This window comes from Canariomyces notabilis, assembly GCF_033297395.1.
Source record: "Canariomyces notabilis strain CBS 508.74 unplaced genomic scaffold N656scaffold_1, whole genome shotgun sequence".
NCBI lineage: Eukaryota > Fungi > Ascomycota > Sordariomycetes > Sordariales > Chaetomiaceae > Canariomyces > Canariomyces notabilis.
In genome coordinates, this window is record NW_027041823.1 from 662188 (window position 1) to 688089 (window position 25902).

The 25902-nt window shown below is 54.4% G+C and overlaps 6 protein-coding genes across 6 annotated transcripts; 3 read left to right on the forward strand and 3 right to left on the reverse strand.

Moving 5' to 3' along the window:
* Positions 1 to 1823: 1823 nt before the first annotated feature.
* Positions 1824 to 2673, reverse strand: N656DRAFT_773209 (uncharacterized protein). Its single transcript, XM_064814018.1, has one exon. It carries the CDS (start codon positions 2567 to 2569, stop codon positions 2243 to 2245), a length of 327 nt encoding a protein of 108 aa, XP_064674726.1. The 5' UTR covers positions 2570 to 2673; the 3' UTR covers positions 1824 to 2242.
* Positions 2674 to 6897: 4224 nt separating this feature from the next.
* On the forward strand, positions 6898 to 8589 carry N656DRAFT_700099 (BZIP-type transcription factor; the record flags this gene model as incomplete). Its single annotated transcript, XM_064810840.1, has 6 exons — positions 6898 to 7033; positions 7093 to 7180; positions 7244 to 7623; positions 7666 to 7726; positions 8036 to 8434; positions 8502 to 8589. The coding sequence occupies 6 exons, from the start codon at positions 6898 to 6900 to the stop codon at positions 8587 to 8589; spliced, it is 1152 nt and encodes a 383-aa protein (XP_064674727.1).
* Positions 8590 to 9128: 539 nt separating this feature from the next.
* Positions 9129 to 11007, forward strand: N656DRAFT_699510 (translation initiation factor eIF-3, subunit D; the record flags this gene model as incomplete). Its single annotated transcript, XM_064810792.1, has 3 exons — positions 9129 to 9357; positions 9414 to 10656; positions 10716 to 11007. The coding sequence occupies 3 exons, from the start codon at positions 9129 to 9131 to the stop codon at positions 11005 to 11007; spliced, it is 1764 nt and encodes a 587-aa protein (XP_064674728.1).
* Positions 11008 to 11704: 697 nt separating this feature from the next.
* On the forward strand, positions 11705 to 14514 carry N656DRAFT_743162 (DRMBL-domain-containing protein; the record flags this gene model as incomplete). The annotated part of the gene is made up of 1 exon (XM_064812847.1): positions 11705 to 14514. One exon carries the CDS (start codon positions 11705 to 11707, stop codon positions 14507 to 14509), a length of 2805 nt encoding a protein of 934 aa, XP_064674729.1. The 3' UTR covers positions 14510 to 14514.
* Positions 14515 to 14634: 120 nt separating this feature from the next.
* Positions 14635 to 15842, reverse strand: N656DRAFT_840875 (U6 snRNA-associated Sm-like protein LSm2; the record flags this gene model as incomplete). Its single annotated transcript, XM_064818966.1, has 4 exons — positions 14635 to 15109; positions 15213 to 15315; positions 15415 to 15562; positions 15829 to 15842. 4 exons carry the CDS (start codon positions 15840 to 15842, stop codon positions 15078 to 15080), a joined length of 297 nt encoding a protein of 98 aa, XP_064674730.1. The 3' UTR covers positions 14635 to 15077.
* Positions 15843 to 17385: 1543 nt separating this feature from the next.
* N656DRAFT_785989 (uncharacterized protein) lies at positions 17386 to 18327 on the reverse strand (the record flags this gene model as incomplete). The annotated part of the gene is made up of 1 exon (XM_064816482.1): positions 17386 to 18327. One exon carries the CDS (start codon positions 18325 to 18327, stop codon positions 17386 to 17388), a length of 942 nt encoding a protein of 313 aa, XP_064674731.1.
* Between the last annotated feature and the right edge of the window lie 7575 nt (positions 18328 to 25902).

Here is a 25902-nt window from a genome sequence, read left to right on the forward strand (position 1 = left end):
GGAGCGCCTGTTCGCCCGCCGTCGAGCCGGGCTCGCTCCCGGAGGGCGGCGATCTGGGATAGCTCAATTCAGCACACGTCACCAGGCCTCCGGTATTTGATAGCAGCCGATCGCGGTGGGCAGGAGTTGTGCGTCCTTGACAAAGGCACTGGTCGAGTCAAGGCGATTACAGGGCCGCAGTTGAGGTACACACTGCAATTTTCGAGATAAGGCGACGAGAAATGACACGGAACAGCGTCCCCGGGGCGAGGGCAGAAATATGCGTAGCAGTAGTCGTGTCGTCGCCGTCGACTCGGCCGGGTTGTGTGGTTGTGGTCGTGTTGTTCCAAAGAGCCAAAGTTTAAGTGGGGAACCCTTTGTTCGGCTTCGTGAGCGTGTTCCCTCGCCGACACTGGCGCTGTGAGGGCAAGGCGGTCCAAGCAACTGGCCGTAGTGACAACTTGTGACAGGCGGTGCGTCAGTGGCTCGATAAGCAGGCCGAATCTGACGAGAGGCCCATCCAGCCCAACTTTGTTTCTGCGTGAACGTGTCGGAATGGACAAGATCGATTGAAGTCAGGGCTTGTGTACGTACATACAGTACCTTAGACACCTAACGTTATCAGGATCTGGGCTAGGCAACCCTCAAACTTGGTGGCTAACACTTCCCACCAAGCAAAAACAAAAATCTAGAAATAATTACCACCAAAACAAAGTATAGGAAACGCGAACAGAGGGCGCAGTATAATTACTAATAGTAAGGTCCAAAAGGCTTGTGTAGTACGGATAAGTGTCAACAGATCACGGACATCCCTACAGTCACATTGTGGTTCTACTTCGCACCTACTAACGTTAACGTTAAGCTGGGGCTTGGGTTGCTTTCTCTCAATTGTGCTCACAACGTGGGGTGCCGTCCAGAGCGGGGAGGTGCGCAGACCGTCCAATCAGCATTGCGTGACCTGCAGATTTTGGGATGTTCCTAGCGCACGTTAGGCTACCCAGAAGGCGCTAGCGGGGTTCCGGAACCAAGGGAACCAAGGTAAGAACAACCGGCTGGTGTGGCTCACTGTCACGTTTGCCTTCTTTATCGCTGGCTGCCGCGGCGAAGTCGGGCAGGCTGAAAAAATTATGGTCAGCACAATGGGTAAAACTGCAATGAAAATCCTGCTTAGACAAGCATTACCAGCTGCGAGCTTTTCGGGTATAAAAAGCAACACGTCAATGGAAAAAGAGGAAAAGAAACCAAGAAAAAAAAGATCGAAAGAGGAATAGAAGTAGAGGGGCTCAAGGAGACGGGAATTCGTGGAGAGGAGGGAAAAAACGGGTCACAACCAATTGACAACCACCGGGCAGGAACCGACACAAAACTCCTGACGCAGCTTCCATTTGCTCTTCTCTGGGCCGGGCCCATTCTGCTCCCGAGGGAGGTATGTTATCCATACATGGACTCTTGTCACGAGGATGCATTTGCACCTCGAGTAACAACCCGAAAGTCCTGCTGTTCCGGGAACCTAGGGCATGGCACGTTCCCGTGTGTGTAGGGTATTGGCTGGCTGATCCCGTCTACCCTAACAGCCTTAGGGGTGACCGACTCCAACGTGACCTTTCCCGAGTTTCAACGGGCAACAGCTTTGCGCATCAAGCCATTTGTTGGCTGATTTCTTCCTGCATGACTCCAGTCGCACGAGATATTCTATGACAGGAAACATTGGACTTACAGTGCGCCACAGTCTGGGCCGCCTCCAGCCAATTGGCCTGCTTTTTTTGTTCGTTTTCTTTGCTCATTCTGGCTTCTTCACATACATAACATACATACGAAGTACCTAAGGTAAAGCTCTGCAGCGACCAAGGCCCCTTTATCCCCCCCCTGGTCGATTTCATCTACGTGTAACTGCACCCCTACCTACACTCAGGTATCTTATACTGGGGTTTCCCGTTCTTTCTGTGCCCTCAGCATTCCAAACTCAACCCCGACGGCACTCTTCACAGTGTACCACAGCAGCACTGACTCCAATCGACCCAGGTAGCAGAGTGACCTCATATCTCAGAAGAAGGTTGTGACGATGACGATGTATGTCGAGGGAATCGATGAATAGGATCCAGATCCGATAGTCTAGATCTCTCGGCACGCACAAACGGCCAGCAGCCGTCCGCTTCGAAACCCCTCATGCCCTCCGCATTCCTCAGGGCAACACCGCCCGCATCTGAGAGATGTTAACGCACCCCGATTCCTTTCGCCGATCCGCTCCACGCAACTATCACCGCTAGGACGCATGGACGCCTCTGGGCTGGCAGGGGAAACAACCAGGTGCTCCCGATTCTTGGGCACGGGAGCATGCCGGCACCCTGCGCAGACCACAAGGTGCATCTGCATAGCCTTCTGCAGAGTTGAGCGCATTGGACAAAATGATCACCGCTTCTAGGCCGAGAGCATCTGTGCTCTCGAGCTGCATGCCCAGGCTCGAGCCAGGTAGCATTAGGCATTGCGCGCTCGTAGCCACCTCCAGCTGGTGGGATGGAGGTTCACGGTTCTGATACCATTCACTGCAGGCCAAACGGCTGCTGCGAGCCGAGCGGCTGCTAATGGACATTCTGCAGACCCTGGCTTGAGGCTATTCGGGCTCATAGATTGTAGTGTCTCGCCACAGATTAACTGATTAAGCACAGATTGAGTTGGTTCCCAGGTGGGACGATATGCATGCAGCCACGCCCTTAAATATCTCTCCACAACGTCAGCGCGCCGGACAAACGTACGTTTCCCTTTCCACGGGACCACCGAGTCAACCGTCCCAAGCACACATATCTAATGTAGTTGCCTTAGGTGGTCTCGGGATGGTGTAAATCGGCAGATCGCACAGCGGTCCTCCGCTCCACTTAATCCCGGTGTATCGGCTCGCAAATGCTCGAACCCGCCACACCATACCACGGCCCAATATCCACTCCGGGTCCGCTCCCCTGCGTTCTTCTAATCTTCATGAGCCTTTCCAATCGTCCACCCCAAGGGCAATCAGTCCAATTCCCAAGGAGCTGCCCTCATGATATGCTCTTTGTCGCCCAGAAACGGCGCCTCCCTTGGCCCAATTCAGAAACTTGGAGGACAAAGCTGCCAACCGTTCGTATCTCGCACGCGGATTTGTGCCACTCGACGTCCCAGATTCCGCCTAGGCAGGTAGCAGGAGATGGTTCCTCAAGTCCTGCGCAGTAATAAGCCGTTGCCTGTCGACTCCCGGACAGCCGGCCATGCACCACCTTCGCGAGGGCACACCACAGGGGCTATCTGGGACTACACCACGTGACGAAAATACAGCTCCCGTTTCAATGGGACGGGCCGATCTCATCGTCCATTTTGGCACATGTTCTTTGTTCGCTTCTACTGTCTTTGACGCAATTTGAGGGTAGCTGCGAGGCCGATCGTGCCTCTCACAACCGCTGTAAGTGAGAGTTTAACCTCCTGACCGATCATCGATTCTCCAGGTCGTCTTTGTCTCATCCTATTTTGGCATTTACCCCGACCTTATGTCTTCAGCTTCAAACCAGCAATCTATGACGAAACGGCGGGGTCCTCACTATGGGGAAGATGTGAGAAGCAGCCGGTCCTGCAGTGTCACTCAAAGAGACGGCTGGGCTCAAGGGGATAACAGTCTTCCATGCATAGCGCCGCAAGCGCAAGATGTAGTTCTTAGTCATTGACAAATGACTGCTCTTGCAATGCCACGGTTATGGCTGGGTTGACGGAGGGTGGTGTGGCCAACTGCCAGTCGCTGAGCCCTCTTCCGGGTCCCCCATAGGCCGGCAATTTTGTAGACATACAATCGATTCCTTTTGATCTTTGCTTTTCTTTGTGTCACGAGATGTCCTGATCGCCAAGGGTATTTTCCGCTGACATAAGGTCTAACGCAAACCGAACCTGACATACGCAGCATACAAGTACCGCTCCCAAGGCGTGTGCACTCTTTCCATATTATCACGCAAGGTTCAGCCTAGGTTTTGAGTCTTGTATTGTCTCTGACGACAGACACCGTTTACGCGGAACGACATTGACAATCACTTTAGGTGTGCTTGTGGTGGGTGCACACTTATTACTTAAACCGACTCGCACGACAACGTACTTACCACTCACCTTGTCTTGCCACGCCTTTTCAACCCACCCCTTTCTCAACGCACCTTACTACCTGATCTAGCCACAGTCAGTGAGCTCCTTAACGGGACCAAGCGGTTTCTGCATATGAATAAATTTAGTTTGCCTCCAGATCCGTTCCCTTTGGCCGCGTCCAGCACGCCCACCAAGAGCTCATCCTGCGCTATGGAATCCATCGTTAGTTTGTAATCTAGCTCGGTAAGCAGCGGCGCTGTGTCTTTCCAGAGTTGGAGCTTCTTGAGAGTCAGGTGGTGCACCTTTGCGACAGGGAATCAAGCTCATGGGTTCCGGCAGTATAGGGCAGATCAGCGGTCCATCATATGCATAGAAATCTGCATCCCTTGTGAATAGAAAAAGTCAGAACGTCATTGAGAAGATGAGTGCGGGAGGTTGGGAGGGTAAGAACAAACAGCGAGAGAGAGGTGGACTGGAAGAGGAGGGGAAGGAGCAAATAAACTGACAAGTCTCTAATCAGCCTACTCCTCATTCACCTACTCCTCACCTCGGCTCATGAGCCTAGCACCCTTTTAACCATATCAACCTGGTTCGCAGCTTAAGTCTACCAAGCCCGTCTTGGTCTCCCTCCACCCAATCCTATCTATTAAAGCAGAGCACTGATATGACAAGGAGGGTAACCTGGTATAGCTGTAGCTTTATGACTAGTTCCATTGACCCGACATCAATATGTCATCAGTGTGGCTGGGAACGTTTGGATCCGCCTCGAGCTCCAGCCAGATGTGCCCCAGCATTAGAGGGATCATGGATCGAGAGAATAAAGAGCAGGGATAGGAGAACCGTCAGTAAGCGAAAAGGAAAGAGGCTGAGTAGTAACTAGATCAGGGCCAGGGGTGGTGTAGGGAGCTGTCCAGGCGTGAGGTGTATGAGCCAGCGTTGGATGAAAAGGCAGGAGTCAGCCTTCTCCCCACATTCTCTGCCCCCCTTTCTATATATCATCGGCCTCCGTCGGGTCCGGACTCGTCCGGCAAGCGACTGGTATTTTCCGTCTTGATCCGGACCGGTGGCGTTGAATGTGGAGATCCTTGCCCGGGCCCAAGTCTCGGCCCACGGCCCCACGCCCCGGCCACAGTCCCGGTCCCGGCTTGGCGCGGTGTTAACAACACCTTACAGGGGGTTTGACAGTGTCATTCAGGGCTCGGTTCTTCCCCTCTGTACTTCGTACCGCCGGATAAAGAAACGAAAGCCTAGGGACGAGTGTACAGAGTAAGTCGGTAATGATAAACTCCGTTTCATGAATTCCGTCGGCGTGTCGTACCCGGATCACGTCATGTCCAGAATCTCGAATCATACGACCTTAGTAGCCCAGAGCCGCTCTTCCAACTTAGCAAATTAAGAAGAGAGACTGCGAAAACTGGTAGGATATGACTGGCTGCATTGCATTTTGGGCCGGATGCTCAAGGCAATCATGGAACACGCTGCGCGTTGAACCTGCAACAACTGCGCAAAGTATCATCAGCAAGTTGCAGCACCGAGCCGTCCTCACCAGCAGACGGGCTTGACGTGATTAATGGCAGGGCAACTAGAAATGGGTGGCCGTAGGATTCCCCTTTCTTCGCCCTGTTTGCAAGGCGAGACGACACACCATGTTCTGCTGATTGAGCTCGAGAGTTTGGAAAATCGAGGATGTGCTCCACTTGTAAAGAACGAATCTGGGTCTCAGGGCTCAGGAGTCAGCCTACCTCGAGATGTTGTAAAGTTACGTCTCAGTACATCGTTACGGTAAATACTTGGAATCGTCTGACATCTGTAACTCAGCCACTGGATCGAATATTTGGTCGAAAAACATTTGGCAGAGAATGTTCGCAAATCATCAATCCAGAGAGCGCAGGGAGATATGAATTTGAGAGAGGTCGCGAGAAATCATCTTTATAAAGCCGACAACAACTCTGTATGGCCTTATTTCGAAGTTGCAAGGTTCGAGTCCTAAAGTAGTATACGACCATTACAGTGATAACTGTAAGTTTCCCTCAACTACACGTTTCGTATGTTACCCCGCACTTACTGCGTACGTTACGAATGTTACACCACAGCAAGCCTTTGTTGCATCCATTGAGTAACAGGCTGTGGTTCTGACAGGGTCATTTTCTCGGGCCATCCGGCCCCTGCATGTCATTGACTTCGCTCTTCTGATCAAGAACTCCTGAGAAGCGGGATGTTCAACTTTATCTTCTTTCCTTGAGACATATCCCGTAATTGTTAAGTCCAGATTGCACCGGCTTCTCCTACGGGTCACGGCGACACAGCCCAAGCGGGCTCAGACCGTTTCATGATTTCCAATAAGCCGCACCTCCTTCTCATGCTCGAGACACACCAAGTCTTGTGCCAAGCCGCCACACTCAGAACCGAGCATGAGACAGCAGCCTGCCGAACCGCATTGAACTAGGTATGTGGTAATCCCCTGGGTCGGGAATCATCACTTCTAGATACGCAGGGCATATAGTTGCTTGCTCTTTAATCTCTCGCCTTGCGAAGGCGTGTCCTCAGTACTGATTCCCATTCCCTCTCTTGCCAATTCCAAAACCCTTCACTTCCCCTGAAAAGAATACAGCGGATCGCAGCTTTCATCTTTCTGTGGACATCTAGACGCCAATTGCCTTGTTGCCTACTCCCACATACGACTCCGAGAATTTTCAGGTACAGTTTGGTGTGAAGATGACTGCTGACCTAGGGATTGTACCAGCTACGGCTTACCCGTCCCCACCTCACTACTCGTCACCTACGCGCCAGAAGCCTTCCATCCCGTCGCTCTATGATCGGGCAGTCATGGCTTCGTCCATGTCACCAAATCAGACCCCTCCGGCAAGCCTTATTGGCGGGCCTTCGGACCAGGATAAAAGTCCTCTGTCGTCTCTGAATCTGAACTTTCTCAAAACATTGACTGAAAAGAGGACCACAAAGGGTGCGTTACCCAGCGCGACCCCACACCGCCGCCCTATGTCAAGCTGACAGCGGACGTAGACGGACAGCCACAAAAGCGGAGGGGGCCGAAGCCAGACAGCAAGCCAGCCCTGACAAGGCGACAGGAGCTAAATCGACAGGCGCAGCGGTAAGCCGCAATGATTGTAGCTGGGCGCCCGCTTGCCATCCGGACTAATATCTGGTGTTGCAGAACGCATCGAGAGCGCAAAGAACTGTACATCAAAGCTCTCGAGGACGAAGTGCTCCGGCTCAAGGAAGTTTTCAGTAACATTTGCCAAGACAAGGAGCGGCTCGTCGAAGAGAATCGCCAACTCAGGGCTTTGCTCTCTCAAAATGGAATGGCTACCGGAGTTGTGACTGGTGCTAGTAGCGTGGTAGACGAGACGACGAGCAATCCGAGCATCGGCTACACGTCGAGTGCGAGCATGTCGGGCGGCTATGTCCCGGCATCCAGCAACACGAGTCTCTTCACGCCGCCACCACTGTCTGCGAATGCCATGAGCCAGCGGGGCGGAGGCATCTCGCCGAGCAGCGCGACCTCGGCGCACAGTCACCACCACAACCAACCACGTTCAGGGCACGGGCGCCAGAATTCGGGAGCCGGTGCTGGAGGTCAGCCGGGACGGAATCCAAATCTGGATTATGACCAGGCCGGCATCGACTTTGTGTTAACGTACGAGAACCCCTTGAAGGCTGATTCGCAGCACCTGCACACACAAGCACTAGAAGGATTTCCCAACGCTACACGCTTCTGATATCCCATCTTGATACCCCTGACTACACCCCACCCTCCTGATTTTATCGCTACACTACACATGCCATAGCTCGAAGGGAAGGTGCTACTGGAGGAGCAGGTGCATGAGATGGCTTCGGGGGCCGTGTTCAATCCTTCAAAGACGAGGGGACCACGCAAACAGACAGCAGTGAGTGAACCGAGCTAACAGAAGCGTCGCCTCTCCACGGCGGGGGTCGGCGATTATAGTCTTGAGAAGCCATGTATGAACCATATGCCGTGGCTCATAGAGCGAGGCGTCGAGACGGGCCATGAGCCGTGTGGGCACGCCCTCATGGCCTCCTGCCCGCCAGAGCCGTTTTCCGACCTGAGCGCCGACGTGCCGTTCGGCTACAGCAATATTAGGGCCAGCAACAATAAGCCCAGCACACTGGACGTCGCCACCGGGGTCGCCCAACGCACGTGGGAACTGAACAAGACGGATTTGGCCACGCTCTTGGACCTGAGCAAGCGGCTCGACCTCGACGGCGAAATCACCCCGGTCATGGCCTGGGGGATGGTGCTTGCGCATCCTAGGCTGAGCGAGTTGAGGGAAGAGGATTTTGTGAGGCTAACGGAGGAATTGAGCAGCAAGGTTCGATGCTACGGGTATGTAACGAGGCATATGTGTATTCGCTTGGGTCCTAGAGCAGCTGGCTGACCGGTTGACATACAGCTTCGGTGCCGTGATGGAGGAGTTTGAGGTACGGGATGCACTGGAGAGCATCTTTGCGGCCAAGGCGGAATTAGGCGTGGGCTATTGATTCTATCACGTTTGTCAGGCAATACAGCAACTGACTGTTGGCGGCAATCTGTTTCCCGTTTTCTTCATGTATCGTTTTAGGGAGTAGAGAATCGGTTTGGATAGGTACCTTAGTTACTTGCTTGGACAGGGTGAAGCCTTTCAAAGATAAGCACAAGATACCGCTAGATACCCTACAGACAGCTCACAAAACTCCGGGGAGGGCACTGCAGCATGAGATTCGAGGTTGTTAAGGTGAGGTAAGGACTCGGAGTCTCCGAGTTGTATAGGTCCGCACTGTCTCTAAGCCGGAAACGGACACGGTGACTGAAACTTGAAGGTCAAAAGCCACACCGAGAATGACAATCAACGTGCCCCACTCCACACAACCACCCCACCAAAGAGAATTTCAATCTGGTTGAAAATTGTCATCAGGTTGGCCTGTCGCGACAAGCTCTTGATACCCACCAAACAGCCCAGCTCGATTCTGCCACCAAGAAACCAAACTGATTGATATACTCTACATCACAGAGCACGTCCTTTCAAGTTGAAACTAGCATCATGGCTGTACCGCCGCCGGGCAAGTCGAGTCTCGTCGACCTCCTCAGTGCGCTGCCCGATTTCGATGACAACTGGGCTCCCCCCGTCACAAACGAGACGACTCTCAATGGAGTGCCCTACGCTCCATACTCCAAGGGCGACAAGCTAGGCCGCATGGCTGATTGGACCGACTCAAAGGATGGCAGGGACGGTCGTGGTGGCAGGCAGCAATATAACAGGAGCTACCGAGGTGCGCCACTGTCCAGGTTCGCAGAGGCAATGAAAACTGACCTCGTCATCTACCAGACCAGCAAGTATACGGCGCCGGCACTGCTTCCCTTTTCGCTCCGCCCGTCGCCGAGGATGAGGCATCCTTCTCGGTTGTTTCCAACGTTCGCGATTCTGGCAAAACCCGTTTTGGCCGCGGTGCCATATTCACCCGCGGCCGTGGCCAGCGCGGTGCTCGCCAGGACACGCGCGGCGGCGGTCGCCAGCAGTTCCAGCGCGGTGGGCGCGGTGGTGGGCAATACGGTGGCGGTGGTTTTGATGGGCGCGGCGGTGGCCGGGGGAATGCTGGCGCGCGGGGTCGCCGCTTTGGCTGGAAGGACTACGACAAGCCGGCCCGCAACCGTGACGCCTCCATCAACATCAAACCCGATTGGAAGCTCCTCGAGGAGATTGACTTCAACCGTCTCAGCAAGCTCAATCTCGATGCTGATGAGGGTGAGGACATTGACAGCTACGGCTTCCTGTACTATTACGATCGCTCCTACGACAAACAGCCCGTTAAGGCTGCCGAGCGCAAGCTCGCTGTGTTAGACCGTGCCGTCTACAACGTCACGACATCTTCCGACCCGATCATTCAGGAGCTCGCCGAGAAGGACGAGGCGACCATTTTCGCAACGGATAGTATCCTGTCCATGCTCATGTGTGCGCCGCGGTCCGTGTACTCCTGGGATATTGTCATTGTCCGGCAGGGCAACAAGGTATTCCTCGACAAGCGCGACAACGCGGCGCTTGACATGGTCACGGTCAACGAAAACGCGGCCGACGCCCCGCTTGAGGCCTCGGAAGGTTCCAAGGAGAGCATCAATCAGCCGCCTGCGTTGGCGGAAGAGGCTACTTACATCAACCACAACTTTGCGAACCAGGTGGTGATTGAGAGTCAAAGCCAAAAGGTGGACATGCCGCATGAGAACCCCTTCTACAGCGCGTCTGACGAGACGGAGCCGCCTGCATCCAAGGCGTACAAGTACCGGCGGTTTGACCTCTCCACCAGCGAGGAGGATGGCATGTACCTGATTGTTCGCACGGAGTTGGACGCAGTCCAAAAGAACACCATGGGCGGCGACGACCAGTTTGTCACGGTCCATGCGCTAAACGAGTTCGACAACAAGGCCCAGGGCAGCGGCGGTGCGCTGGACTGGCGGACGAAGCTTGTATCTCAGCGCGGCGCTGTCGTTGCCACTGAGATGAAGAATAACAGCTGCAAGCTGGCGAGGTGGACCGTCCAGAGCATCCTTGCCAAGGCCGACGTGATGAAGCTTGGGTAAGTCCAAAATCCCGAAGGTCAGTAACGTCGCAATTCCATGCTAACTATTAACGCAGCTTCGTATCGCGCGTGACGCCCAAGCAGAACGACAAACACGTTATTCTCGGCGTTATCGGCTGGAAGCCAAAGGACTTTGCCAACCAGATGAACCTGCAGCTGTCCAACGGCTGGGGCATCGTGCGCACCATTGCCGACATGTGCCTGCAACGCCCGGAGGGCAAGTATGTCCTTGTCAAGGACCCCAACAAGAGCATCCTCCGGCTGTACGAGGTGCCTGCCGGCAGCTTGGATGAGGATGGCGAGGAGGCGGCCGAGGTGGAGGAGCAGCCCGAGGGAGACGAAGAATAAATACTCTAACGGATGGAGTGTTGAGCCCCGGGCAAGGCACCAGGAAGGGGATGGATCTAAAGTGTCATGAGGGGAGTAGAGGACGGGAAAAGTATGAGGAGAACGGCTTGACTGCATGTGGAAATGCTTACCTATCATCTGGGACCCATGTGAAGTTCATTGCATTCCACTGAACCCGCTGACGCGATTGCTCATATGTCGCGATATCATTGCACCAATGTCTGATTGTCTAGCGAGCAACATCAATGTGGAGGTGTCCTTTGAATAGGTCCGTACAAGTTTACGAACCTGAAGGGTACAGTGTCCGCTTGGCAATTCTAGTTTCCCCCCTTTTCTCCCTCCCATCCTTTCAGTTGGACTGTGTAGGTCGTGAGTCGTACCTATGAGCGGTTAGGAGGACGGTCCGCCCCTGACGTACCGGTATTCCCGCCCCATCCATTTAATGTCCCACGTGACAGCGCGTAGCTCTGAGTGGCGTCGGCCATGTCCCACCTTTTTACCTGCCAAAATCGCGTACTGTCCGCTCCAATATCCGTTCGAAAAACCATCTCCCAAGAACCCAAGGTAGCTCGCTATCTGTCGCTTCTCAAACCGGCTCCTCTTTTTCGATGCGTTCCTGACAACGGAGTCAGAGCTCCCCCTATGCCAAACAAGAAAATTACAGAAGTATTCGTCCCTTTGCCCACTAGATGAACCAATGGCGCCTGCGAGCACCAGCAAACGAACCCCGCAAAAGGGCGCTACCGCTGTTACTGCGAGACGCAAGTCCGTTCAATCGAAGCTCTCCTTCACCCCGAAGACTTCGTCCTCTTCCGCTACCGCTGCCAAGACGAAAACTGCGAGGCCCAAGCCGAATCAAAGCATCCTCAACTTCTTCAAGAAGGCGCCAGCTAATGCGGGGGACGAGGACGGGCTGTTCATTGAGGAGAGGAGTCTCAATGCCGGTGATCCTGCGGTGGTCGAGCTTGAGCTTGGTAAATCCGGATATGAGGACGCCCCTGAGGATGTGTGCGCCATCTCCGGGACGGCCGGGGATGACAGGTTCAATGAGGCTGGCGGGTCAGTTAAGAGGAGGAAGTTGAGCCCCTGTGCTGGGGATCTGTCAGCAGGGGAAGAGGTGAGGAAAGGCGACTCACCTGCGCGGTTTGAGGATTCCGTGTTGTCTGGGTTACCGCTCAAGACGGCCCCGAAACGGCCACGTCCGGGGAATCCGTTCTTGGACGAGGAGGAAGAGGAAGAGGAAGGGAAGGATGACGGGCCTGGGGAAGATGGCTTCCAAGACGAGAATGGCGGCTCGCCGGCAGCCAACACAACAAGGGTGAGATTGCCGACGCCGCTGTCTGTGTCTGATGGTGCCTTAAGCGAGCAACAACAGCCACCGCCCCCGATTCCTGATTCCTCCACGCTTACCAATAGACCGACACTTTCCAGGGAGATACCTCTACCCGAGCCGGAGACACCAGGAACCGGCGTCGTAAATGATGGCGACTGCAGCGATCCAAAAGACGCGATTCAAGACGACTACTTTGATCTTGAAGACGACGATTTCACAGGTGAAGAGCTGGATGCGATGCGATACATGGAAGAGCAGGCACGGATAGAGGCCGAAGAAGATGATGATGAGGAGGATGTTGTCAACGAAAGTGAAGGCTTTGGAGAATCCAGGGCGGAGAGTTGCCCCGTGTGCAATGGCAGTCTGACCGGCGCGACTACGGAACAGGCGATGACACACGTAAACTCCTGTCTGGACGGTGATCCGACGCCCTTGCCGACACCCACTACTGGTATTGCTGTTATTGAGAGTGCGGCAGTAAGCAAACGTTTCGCCAAAGCTGCTGTGCCGCGCCCAGGGCAGACAAATCCCATTAGCCTTGGGGCAGATCCGGGTGAAGGGTCGTCGGCGTCCGCATTCACCAGGCTCATGTCCGGTCATGCTGAAGATGTAGCTTGGGCAACTGCTGCCGCGGCAGAGAACGCCGCGAGAGGTATGCCTGCGTACAAGCGGACATGTCCATTCTACAAGATTATGCCCGGCTTCTCCGTCTGCGTTGACGCCTTCCGGTACGGCGCCGTCGAGGGTTGCAAGGCGTACTTTCTCAGCCACTTTCACAGTGATCACTACATCGGCTTGACCGCCAATTGGACTCACGGTCCCATTTACTGCAGCAAGGTTACCGGGTCGCTCGTCAAGTCCCAGCTAAAGACGGCTGCCAAGTACGTAGTCGAGCTCCAATTTGAGCAGACGGTGCCCGTCCCAGAGACCAACGGCGTCACTGTCACCATGATCCCTGCCAATCATTGCCCTGGCAGCTCCCTCTTTCTCTTTGAAAAAGCCGTCGGCGGCGGCAGGACACAGCGGATCCTCCATTGCGGCGACTTCCGTGCGTGTCCCGCCCAGGTCGAGCACCCGCGGCTGCGGCCCGAGACCGCCGACGCCATTTCGGGCCGCACAAGGCAGCAGAAGATTGACGTCTGCTATCTCGACACGACCTACCTCAGTCCGAAATATTCGTTTCCCCCACAGCATGAAGTGATTCGTGCTTGCGCCGAAATGTGTGCACTGCTCAACAAGGGCCTCATCGCCGGCGACGACAGCCAGTGGGAAGCGCTGCTGAGACGGCAAAGGAGAGGTGGTGCGAAGTCCAGTACAGAGGACGTCAGCAAGTTCTTCACCAGTGCAGCCTCCTCCACCTCTTCGCTCTCCAAAGTAGAATCACAACAGAACCTCACCGCGACCGACGCCTTGACCGTCTCGAACCGCAACCGCAACCGCCTCCTGGTAGTCTGCGGAACGTACAGCATCGGCAAAGAGCGCATTTGCGTCGCCATTGCCCAGGCTCTCAACACAAAGATCTACGCCTCCCCCGCCAAGATCCGCATGTGCCGCCAGCTCGACGACGCCGAGCTCAGCGCCCTCCTGACGCCCAACCCTCTCGAAGCCCAGGTGCACATGCAGATGCTAATGGAGATCCGCGCCGAGACGCTAGCCGAGTACCTTGAGACGTACAAGGCTTCGTTCAGCCGCATCGTCGGCTTCCGCCCCTCGGGCTGGAACTACCGCCCTTCTTCTAGTACCGGCACCGCTAGTGGCGCGACCATCAAGAAGGACCTGCCCCCGACCAGCCTCCCTACCACCCAGCTACTCCACGGCGCCGGCTGGCACACGCGGTTCGCCCTCTCTGATTTGGTGCCCCAGCGCGGCGCCGGCAAGGAAGTAATGTGCTTTGGCGTGCCGTACAGCGAGCATAGCAGTTTCCGGGAGCTGGCCATGTTCTTGATGGCGCTGAGGATTGAGAAGGTCGTGCCGACGGTCAATGTCGGGAGCGAGACCAGCAGGCGGCGCATGAAAGCGTGGATTGACCGCTGGTTGGGTGAGCGCAGGCGGGGCGGGTTGGTCAGGGTTCTGAAGGCCGATGAGGGTAAAGTCGCCATCGATGGTGAGGGGAATGGAAATGTGTTGTGGGATGGGAAGGATGGGAGGGGAGGTGGGGTGTATTGGTAAGGAAGGGAAAGGTAAGGTACTGTCTGGCTGCTTCTATCGGGGACTGGAGGGTTTCGTGGCTTTTCAGAGGGCATATATCCCGTGTGCGAGACATTCATAACCTCAAACATGATAGAGATGACGATACCCCCTGATTGGTGTGGATAAAATGCTATGCAACTGTGAGGCTCAACTCACAAGCTTAGGATAATCCTGATGTCAAACCACATCATAGCTGCGATCAATATGAGAAGTGCGCTCTTCCCAACCAAGATCGTGGGTGTTGCATCCGCGGATACGCTCAGTCAGTTTATGATATTTCTGGGTATGTCCATCATAGGTGCGGTTGCCGCACACTTATCATGCTCAACGACAACGAGCTGGCACAGAAGACACATCCTTCTGTCTCCAAGTTCTGTAGTATCTCTCCGGGCCTTCAGCCTGCTGAGTGATCAAATAACCGAGGACATACCTCAGGTCGACGTCGCTCGCTCGGGGCACACCCCTTGAGATCCCAGATCAGCCAGTCATTTAGCTCAATGCCGTGCCTATTCCCAACAGAAGGCTCCCTCTCTTTTCCATCTCCTTCTCACTTTGCCTTACCAGCCTGGTTCGCGGCTTCTAAACAACAGGGTTAGCCTTTTGCCCTGTTGCACCCCCACATACAACAGTAGGTAGCCCATAGCATGGAGGCCCATAGAATGGATGGATGGGGACTTCTCACCTCTCCTCGTGGCGTCCTCCAGCAGGGGAATATCCACTGCGCTAGCGGGCAGATGCACATATCGCACGACGGATCCACGAATAAAGACATTCTTGACGGCGCTCTATCGGGGTGTCTCAGCACACTGGTCTCGAGGGATCACGAAAAGGGGCAGTCCGCTCATAAATAAGTGACGTAGAGGGGAAATTTGGAAGATTCTCACCAGATGGGGATACTTGAGCTCCTCCTCGACTTGGATGTTGTCGAGTTTGATGTTGAGAAACTGGTCGACGCTCTTGAGGACGCCCCGGATCCGGATGTCGTTCTTGAGCTCGACCGTGACCTCATGGTCGATGAGTGTTTTGAAGAAGCTGGTGGGGTCATGGTGAATGTGTTAGTGCATCAATCAAGCTGCCTCTGAAGCTACCCATGTGATCTCATGAATTAAGGCAACGAGTCTTCCCAAGTGCCGACTCGCTCACGGCTCCAAAAAGTGGCAATGCCTATTTGCAAGACATGGACGAACTAAAGGGAGATCATTTATCTCCGTGGATGCAGGCAAATTCCCAGCCATGAACAGATCCATGACAAAACCGTCTTGGCCACCATTTTGCTGTGAAAAGGATAGCATACATACCTGAAGAATAGCATTTTGCACCCTCGCGGCTCACTCAAGCAAGATGCGCGTGGGTAAGTCCTGCTTGGTGCTATGCAAATCGGGTATGAGACGTTGAGACCCACAGCAGTGCCAGGGAAGGTTGTGAATTGATTTGGGAAGGCGCAACACCGTTTCTGCCTCGCTTTTCAGGCGCCGGTTTCCCCCCCTGCCCCGCAACTGTGCATCGATGAATGCCAAACCTCTAACGTTGGACCAGCAAGTGAGAAACCAGCAAGCTACAACCTCCATACACTAAGTGCGGGTACAACCGTCTCGTCCCGCCCCCAGCCTTACTAGGCCCTCGCCGAGATCAAATCAAATCAAATCAAATCGGCTTGCTACCAGCAAACCAGTGATGTTCGTAGCTTTGGCCATTGGCCATCTGTAAGGGGTCCGTACCTGTCACACCAAGTCCACCGCACCGTTATCACAACTGCCAGGCCAGGTACTAGTACGACCATGGCCACAACCACCACTTTAGTCACAAGATTTGCGAAAGTGACAAGGGGACTAGCGCATGTATTTACTTCGAATCCCAGTACATCCGGCGACGGATTGGTCATTGAGAAAGTCTAGCTTCCATAGTACTATTGCCTCTCAACCCCCCAGAGTCCGACCAGCCGGTCACCAGATAGTAAACCAAGGAAATCGCGCAATATCAAATAATAATGTGTCTTAGCCTGCTATCAGCATATTTCCAGCACTATGTGCTGTCCACAGTGACGTTCTTCTTTTCTGTTCTTGTCTTTGTGACTCCTGTTCTTTTCGAGCGCTCCTCTTCGATTCCACCTCTCCCTCCCCTTCCCCGGTTTGGATTCGCAAGACGGTTGGCAGAGTGCAGCTGGCTGGGCTGTGTTCCAGTTCTCCCAGTCTCCTAGACCAGAGCCGCACACCACGGAGCAAAAACGCAAAGGGACCCTCACCAGTGAAGACGACGGGAGACAAGTCACTAAAGAATAAGCTGGCAGAGAGGGTAGGAAGCTTTAAAAGGCAAACATAGGGTATCCGACATGACCCATTTGAACCGTGGAATGTACGAACAATCTTTCCGTTCCAAACAGACAACAACATAAACAAGTGAAGTGAGACTGCCGTCCCGTCCCGGCCCCCTTGCCAGCCCATTCCCGCCCACCACCATAAATCCAGCCTCCAAGCCCGGGGCAGCCCACCAATGATGCTATGTGCTATCGCTTGCTGACTGAGATGCTGTGAGGCCAAGTGTATCTGGTATCGATCGGGAATAGATGGAATGCGAAAAAGAGCCGCTTGCCAGCAAACCAGAACCCAAAAGCCAGAAATTGCCGTTCGAACAAAGAAGTATGTCACTAGCGTTGCCCAATCTCAAAGAGTTAAAACGAATATGTCGCCAACCCAGGACTCCTCGCCAAGTGTTTCATCTGCTCACAATCCCGTTGTAGATAAACAAGTGAGGTGGGTGTCATAACTTCATGACCTTTCTTGAACAAATTAAAAAGAGATGGGGTACTGAGCGCAACGCATCGCCTCTTTGCTTTCCCCAAGCTTGCCACCGCTCCTTCAATCGTCATCGTCATCCTCCTCCTCGGGGCTCGATGCCGCCTTCTTCGTCTTCTTGGACGGCGTGTTGGAGGTACCTTCAGATTTCCGCTTTGTCGCGCCTGTTGCCGTCTTCGCCGTTGCGGGTTGCTCCGTCCCTTCAGTTTTGCCTTCTCCGCTTGCCGCTGCAGCCTTTTCTCTCTCAATCTGCGCAACCTCCTCGGCTGTCAGGAACCGACCACCAGGCCCACGGGGCCGCCGCATTGCGTGGTTATGCCTCGACTCGTGGAGGTACGGCTTGCGGCCCTTACTAGTCAGCCGCAGCGCCTCCTCCAATCTTTGTCGTGCCACTCTGCGCTTTAGGATCCGGTGAAACTGCTTCGCATTGACGTAAAGGGGTGACTCTTCCACGGTACCAGACGGCATCTCAGGCGACTGAGGCGGCGGCATCTGCTGCGCCGCCGTCATCGGGGGAGGAACTCCTGGACGAGGGCCTGCGTGGTTCATCATCGCTGACGCATTAGGCACGCCGGGACTTGCCACCTGGCTGAGTCGTCGTTGTTGAGGGATATTGTTCATCTGTTGTGGTGACCGTGGCCCCGGCCTGGCATCCTTCTTTGCGTTGACGCCAGACATCCTTGGCGACTGCTGCAGACTGGGATCCGAGGGCATGTATGGATATGAAGATCCCGACGCAGCGGCAGTCGCTGCCATGGCCGCAGCCTGGATCCCCGGCATGCCATAGTGCATGCTTTGTTGGGGTACCGCATACTGAGTCTGATACATGTTGTGCGGTTGTGTGGGAGAAGGTTGGTGTTGTTGCGACGGAAGTATCGGTGATGTTTGGGAAAGGTTGTGCGGCGACGGAGACGTGATGCTGTTGCCACCTGCAGAGCTAGGATATGCCGTCTGAATGTGTGGTTGAGCGTTTTGGGGCTGTTGATATTGTGCGTATTCCATCATCCTCGGAAAGGCAGCGATCAGACGCCAAACGTGGACGCGACAGGTCGCGTTGGTCTGAATGCTTTGATGGATAACAAGCTGATATGGCGCCGGCGCCTGTGTGGAACGTTAGCCGATAAGCGCTCAAGGATGGAGACGCGACACAGATATTACCACTCGGGTTGATCCCAAAGGCTTCCAGAATCGCTGGTAAAGCTTTGAGTGCTCTGATCTATTTGGGTGCCAGACGCACTGACAATCTGAGGTTACTTTGTACCTGTGAATTGGGCCTGGATGTGCACCCAATCTAATGGAGTGATGAGTTGGCAGTCGATGCGATGAGAGGGGAGCTGCGCAATTGGTCGCACCGCAGCATATGCACGCTGATGTAGTTGGAAGGCGGGACTTGGTGGCTCAGTTCAAGACACCTCTCGGAGGATGGCGTGGACAAGCGCAGCCACGTGAAGGCGGGAGTGCGCGGGGATACTTTGCTACGCCGTGAGGACAAGCCTGAAAATACCCGACTCGCCTTGGCCGTACCCTTGTATCACGAGAGAACGAATCTCGCAGGGCACAGTTTGACGGCGGGGTCAGGGCTTACCGTTGATCCACTCCTATATCTAGCAATCCAGAATGTTAGTTCGAAAATGTCAAAAGTATATTGTAAAGCAAGGAAGTCAGAATGATGCGACGGGGAGGGTGAATAGGGTGGCGGGCAGTTTCGTTTTCTTCTTTTACTTTGGGCGCCTCGGGCCAGGGCCAGTCTGATGCGCTGGCATGCATGACGGAATATGCACGAGGGCGGGCCCACCCAGTAACCAGCTCATCACGCCAAACCAGTCCGGGCAGCAGGCCCAGAAAGAGACAGAGGGAGATGCAATGAGACTGGCGAAAGCCATTAGGCATCTAGATGGGCATAGGAGTTCTGCGCTGCGCGGGATTCCAACTGCCCATATTGATCTCAGCAGACTTAAGGCTGCAACGGACTGGTTGGTCCAAAGCGCTTGTGTATGGGAAACGGCGCTGGGAAGTTTCAGGCGCAGCAAATGCATGCGGCTTCTTGCCGCGCGCCCAAGACTGCGGCGAGAAAGATGTAAATGAGGGTCAAGGGCTGATAATGTGTAGGGTTGAGGAAAGAATGGAAGATCAAGTGCCGAGTATTGACACCCGGTCAACAAGGTGATGACCGCACCGAGATCGGGCTGCTGAGTTTGTCGAAGCAGTTGTGTCCCCTCGAACAGGAGGAAGTGTTGGGGTATAGGGCAAAGGGAAGTGCCATACAAGTAATCCCTTCGTAAGTCTCATAATCCGTGAGGTTCCTGGAGCTCATAGCGTTACACCAACTGGGTCCCAAGATTCCTGGTGCTGTGAAATGAGAGGAACAAGAAGGAGGAAGGGGGCACACAACATGACAATGGTATCGCGGGGTACAATCAAAATAAAGAAAGGTGCGGAATCCAGCAAGTAGATTGGTCTCGAAATGATGTGCAGCTGCAGAGAGACCAAAATGCACCGTCTGGAATAAGGGAAAGCTAGAAGGAAAATGACCAGAAACCTGCAGAAAGATGGGACAACACGAACGTCGAAAGAGGTACTTACACGGTAATTGACGGAGCGCGGTTGGACAGGCGGCCGCGCGTCTATTGCGGCGGTTTGCAGCTAGGGATCAAAACCGCAAGGACACCTGGACGGCGCCGACGTGATTGAACGGCGAGGGAGATGGTGCTAATTGCCCTCCGCAGGCAGGAATTATCACGGGATCGGGCCACAGCCAATGGTGACGCTGCTATCGACGCTGGGCAGGCGATAGGCCTTCCAAACTGATGGTGTTTTCTCGGTTCGTAGCGGACTAGATCGTGTGCTGATTTGCTGTTCCGGTAACCCCTTTGTTTGTGGGCGTGACTGGCTAGGTACTGTAGCGCTAGAGCTGCTTTGGGAACTACTACTCTCTTCTTGCCGAACCCGGATCGACCAAAGTAGGTGCCTGTGCGAAGGTGTGAGTGGCCTTTTACCTTCTTCGGATGGCACCTAGTGTATATCCCGTGACCATCCCGTTCACTGGGCTTTGTGCGAAGAACGCCTGGCGAGGCTGGTCGAGAACCCGACAAGGCCAAGGGCCCACATGTGTGTGGCAAGCAACGCAGTCAAGTCCCAGTGAACGGGATGATAATCCAGTTCGGATGTCGAAGCACAGCAGCGATAATGTGCAGGGGAAAGCGGGACATACCTGTGAGTTTGTAGCAGGGCTGGGTGCGTACGCGGCTTGCGCAGGCGAATGCGTCCAATCCGCAGAACCAAAGATGACAGGTTCACAGGCTGACTGTGAAGGTCCAATGCGAGCCAGAAAATGCCCTGTGGCTTTCCCGACTCTGAACGGACAAAGTGAACAAGCGCGACAATGGCGACTGGAACACCAACAAGGTTGTCGAATCCTCAGACTCTCCTAATTGGACTGCGAGACCAATACCTTTGAGAATCGAGGCGACCGTTGATTTGATAGAAATTTTGGGGGTTATCGGGTCGGCTGCCCCTCGTTGGCAGACAGGATGGTGGAGAGGGTGATTGGGGGATTGATTGGTCGTACAAGAGAAAGGAGGAGAGACGAGGGAAGAGCCGAACGGTGATTTGAGGGCGCGGTCTGACTTCTTTAACTTTGGATTTGGTTGGATGAATCAGCTAGTGAAGTGGGTCCTCTTGTTGAGGATTTTTGCAGTTAAGGTGGCTGGCGGGGTCGAATGAGAGGGGGGTTCAGCCCAGAGCGGGGGGGTCGTTGCAGGAAAGCGGGGCCCTGCGCTTGGAACGGAAGAGAAAAACTGTTGCAGGCAGCGGTCAAAACTGAATCGGGTCTCACCACGTGCTTCGTCGTCTACCTACTGTAGTCAATACCTGAGATCCGGCGCGTCTTCGTCCTCGGAAGATCAGTCAGTAGCCAGTTGCCGACCAAGGTGTAGGCTCCCAAAATTGATTGACCGGTCACCAAGGCGAGGAAAATGACTAACAAGCCGCTAACGTTAGAGTCTGCCCCGATTTCGAACTTGATTTGAGTTATGGGATGACGTGACGCAGGCGGTGGCCGGGCTGTCAGTTACGCGAGACCTCAGGCGCGCGACAGGCAGGTAACCTTAACTAATATGCGGAAAGCGACGCCGAATAAGTGTTAGGACGAGAAGTATTAAAAGGCCCCGGTTTTCCCCAGGAGTTTGCAGTCCGGCTTTCGGGTACCGTAACGCGAATTCTCGACCAAATGTGCGGAGTACAGTATTCGCATGAAGCTGCTAATACAAGAAAATTGCGGGCATCTGCAGCGCTGCAAGCCGATTGCCGAGTCCTCCACCTCGGAATCGAAGACGATGGTGCCGGCCCTACTGATAAAGCGAAGTTGGATGGCACAAACGTTGATGGATAACGTTGAGCTCCGCTATGTCTGGGACAAACAAGCACTTTAGCTTGACCGACGATCGGCGTCCAAGCTTGATTGCTCGCTCACCTCGAGCTCTCCAACTCCTGCTGCTGTGCTCTTCGAGTGAGGCCTAAATTTAAGCCAAGCAACTTTTGCATGAGAACCCGGAGCCTTAAGGTGCGGATGTCCGGGACATGCCTTACACTGTTCTGGGGACAGCTTGTCAGCAAGACTCTCGCTGTCGGCTTGACATCATGAGCAGCAACGTCGGGCGTGGTCTTTGTAAGGCGAAAGGGCCGGCCATCAGCCGAGAGAACTCGATGAGGTCGCGACCGGGCCCGTAAGGCCACCTGCGCTGCGCAGTTCGCCACCAGCCGGGCCATGGGAGGTGATGCATTCGAGATCAGACCCGTGGGTTTGGCGAGCAGCGCAGGCGCCAGGCTGGCAGGGAGGGCGTGCAAGGGGGTGCCTAGGACTAGGATGCCAAGTTGGTGGTTTTGCAAGGCCAGCGCATCATGGCAGAAAGAGGCTCGGGACTCCAGCCTCCAGCCCAAAAAGTCGGTGTGGACCAATACAGTTGCGGGTCCACATTTTCACCCGATCATCTGTCAACGCGACAGAAAATCGAGAATCAAAATCGGCGCCGGGGGCCTCCATCAGTCCGCGCTGCTTTCTGTTCGTCGATGCTGGCATTCCAGAAGCTCAACCACTTGGCGACTCTACCGAGACCAATTCATCTCTGCAACCAGGCCAAACACGGCGCATGCGCAAGCGGCCGGGAAGAGGCCGCAGAGCTGCATCCGAATCTTCGGTACCGCCTCTGCATCGCGGAACGGAGTAACAATGACTGGGCCAAGAACGAAGGAAACCTGCTCCACTTACTTGATGCTCTTATTAATAAAGTGGCAGACCTTAACTATATCACAAACACGAAGGGACGCAGGGTTCGTCTTGTTGCATGAATTCCCGATCTCCGATCAGGTGACGACACTGTGTATCATCCCAACGCCGGCAGGATAATGTCTGAACCGTCTGCCCACCTTAGGAGGTCGGCATAGACTGCGCCACTCCCCAGCAGGCACTCGTCGGTTGCTGACGGGCTCAGGAGGCTGGCGAAGCTTGGGCGGAGAAGCGAGAAACAAGACAAAAATCCGTTGGAGGGGAGCGCTCCCAAAATCGATCGTTCCTAAGTTCTGAATGGCTGGAAAATGACAGACTGGAAGAGGCTACGTGGGTTTTCGTAGCTGCTCACTGGCCCTTTTATCGACGAATTGATGTCGACGAGGTTCTGTAACCGTCAACGTTGTTTTTCAACGTTGAGATGGCCAGAGTTCCTGCCCCGAGCGTCCTTTCTCAGCCTTCCACAACCCAAGCCAATCACTGAAAGTTCCCATCCCCGTTTCATCCAGATCGCAGCGATCCCGACCGCACAGCCAAACGAAGGTACAATACAATATTGTGGGGTAAACACCCCGGTCAATTGCAATGTCGTACTCCTCGATAGCCTTCATCTCCCTACGCGCACACTCGGCGCAACCTCTGCCGCGGCAGTCGAGGATCGCGATGGTCCCCTCAGCAATAATGACACGGCGGGCGGCATTGGGAACAATCTTAGCTCGGTGTAATCTCGCTCCCACGCATGGGCTCGGCCTCTTTCCTCTCTTCCTCTCTGCTGCAGCCGCCCAAGCCGCGAAAGTGTCTCGACCTCTTTCTTTAGGGAACGAAAAAGGACTACAGACGGGCTCGCGCAGGTGCGGGATCGGCCGGCGCACATCGCAAAGCGCGGAACGGGTCTCAACGGGTGACAGCCCACTGCTAAGTCTCGTCTCGCCAATAAGCTTCATCGTCACTCCCCTTGTCACGACCTAGATGCATTTGACCCCATCTCACTGTCGCTCATCGGTCTCGGGCACGAGGCTGCTCCCGTTCCCTAGCCCGGCCCTGGGATCGAACCGTTATTGCCTAGCTACCCCAGATCTGGCAGATGCAGGGAGCTATGACTTGCCGTGTCTGCAGCGAGAACTACTAGCTAATCGCTGAGCGCTCGTCGTCACTCTGGTACGGTACGTAGCTGCTCGCCGGCTTGTGTGGATGGACCATGAGTAGTAGTTCACGTACTCTGGTCCTCATACGCCGCAGCATCCCAAGCTATGATTCAAGCCCAGCTATGGGCCAGCTCCTTGATACCACCGACATACTAGGTATAGACACGCTCGTCATGTTCTCGCGGGCGTTATCGATTACTTAGGTACCAGTATGGTAGTCGATGCGTAGCCTTGCCAGAAACGGTAAGGAGGTCGCCCCTGTCCTAGGTGAAGCTCCCGAGCGAATGAAAGTGTCCAGCGTGAGCTCTGAGTTGCGATTCGACCACAGAATAGGTCTCGCGACTCCCCCTTTCCCTGCCATCAAGTGAACACCTCGATCCTCTTGTTGCCGCACGTTGCCGTTGTCTGGGGCTTGATGCTTCTTCATGGCTGAAATCGGTCCGTCAGGGTTAAGGTTGGTTGGCAAGCAGCGTGTCTCTCTTCTCCCCGTTTCAAGTGCACCTTCAACCTGCTACTGTTTCTGGGATAACAGCTCGTACTTTTTAGAACGGAAGCATCCCCTGCTCCATGCGGGTGTACTGATAATCGTCCTTCTTCGCTGGCTTGGCAGTCTCGCCTGAGACTCGTGAGCACGGCATGAGCTTGTGATTTGGATTGGAGTTGAGAGATCATGTCCTCTCAGCCGCGGCGTGGTCCGGAGGATTGGCCTGATTCGGCGGAACACCAAAGGCAGGGGACGGTGCTTCTGGAACGACAGGGCCATTGTGAACATGGTTTCTCAGAGCGTCCCCGATGTCTGTGGCTTGCTTCAAATTCACCAAATACTATGGCTTGGCCGCTGACGGTGATGTACCCTAGAATGAAGAAAGATCCGGTCACACCGTTCTGGAATTGGTATGTCCTTCACAATTCTCAGCCAACCTCTCCAGGAGGAAGTAGGGCATGCTGCTTGGCGATCTGTCGTCGAGTTAGCATGTGCTGCTAGCGGCGAGACGATCCTCTCCTCGCGGGAGCATCGTACATTGTAGTGATTGGCAATGCGAGGATGTGCCATCAAAGTCCTGAAAGGTAATCCCCATTGTCTCATGCAGGTACGGGGTCACAATAGATGTCGAGCGTCCTTTTGTCGGGTCGTTGTGATACCAACGTACTCGGGATGGCCGGAGTATCCGAATGAAGCAATATCAGTAAGGTACCTGGTTTGTTTTTGTCCCGATGCCTACGTAGGTGCATCGTGCCTCCACAGTATCCGTAGATTGTCTTTCAACAACTTCTGACTATTACGAATCAGCTTAGATATCTATGTGTTTCTTTGTCCCTCGGTCCGTAGCAAGCAACCTTGCCAAGCTCCTGGATCTCGCTCTGTTACTTCTGTTCCCCGAGAATGATCTTTCCTGCCTATTTACAAGCGAGCCCCGAACCGTGTTCCATCGGTATAGACATTATTAGGGGAAGAATGGAGGGCGGGAACTATTGCTATTGAGCTCCTCTCGCTGTTACCCAACGGTGAGTTGAAGGCGAAACAGCTACAAGGCACTACGTCGACACCGAAAAGTTCAAGAACCGAACATGGCCGCAACGGTCTAGAGTCCATATTTGCTAATCTTCGTTGGGTCTTCTCCGTGATGGCCGAGTCAGATGATCGGAACCGGCATGCACGCCCGCATCGAGGGTTTGCGCCCCTGACATCAGAGCCCCTGAACGGGCCGATGTTAGATATGAGCAAAAGTATTGTCCCGCCCGTCATCCTTGTTAGTGTAGGCTAGTACATCTCGGGTTTTACAAGCTTCACTGCCATAGATACGGCCGGCGGGCTGAGTGAAGTGATGCAGTTGGTAAACCCGGCAACCCCTGACTCTGCCTGAGACCGGGACTGTTGCCGTTACAACACGTTGTATCTTTTCCCGATAGACCCGTTAAATCAAGCTCTGAAGGGATCTTCTATCCTGATATCATGCGAGATCGCAAGCCCGGTGGCGGATCCTCATTCGCTCTGTCAACAAGACTGGTCGGGGATTGGCTCATTGACCATGCGAAGACCAAAGGTTATCCCTATTCGAGCAATCAGCAAGAGAAGTCGACCACTCTGGCAATTCATTCTTCTCGTATTATAGGTGGTTTACGTTTCTGGGCTTAACCATTTGGGGTAAA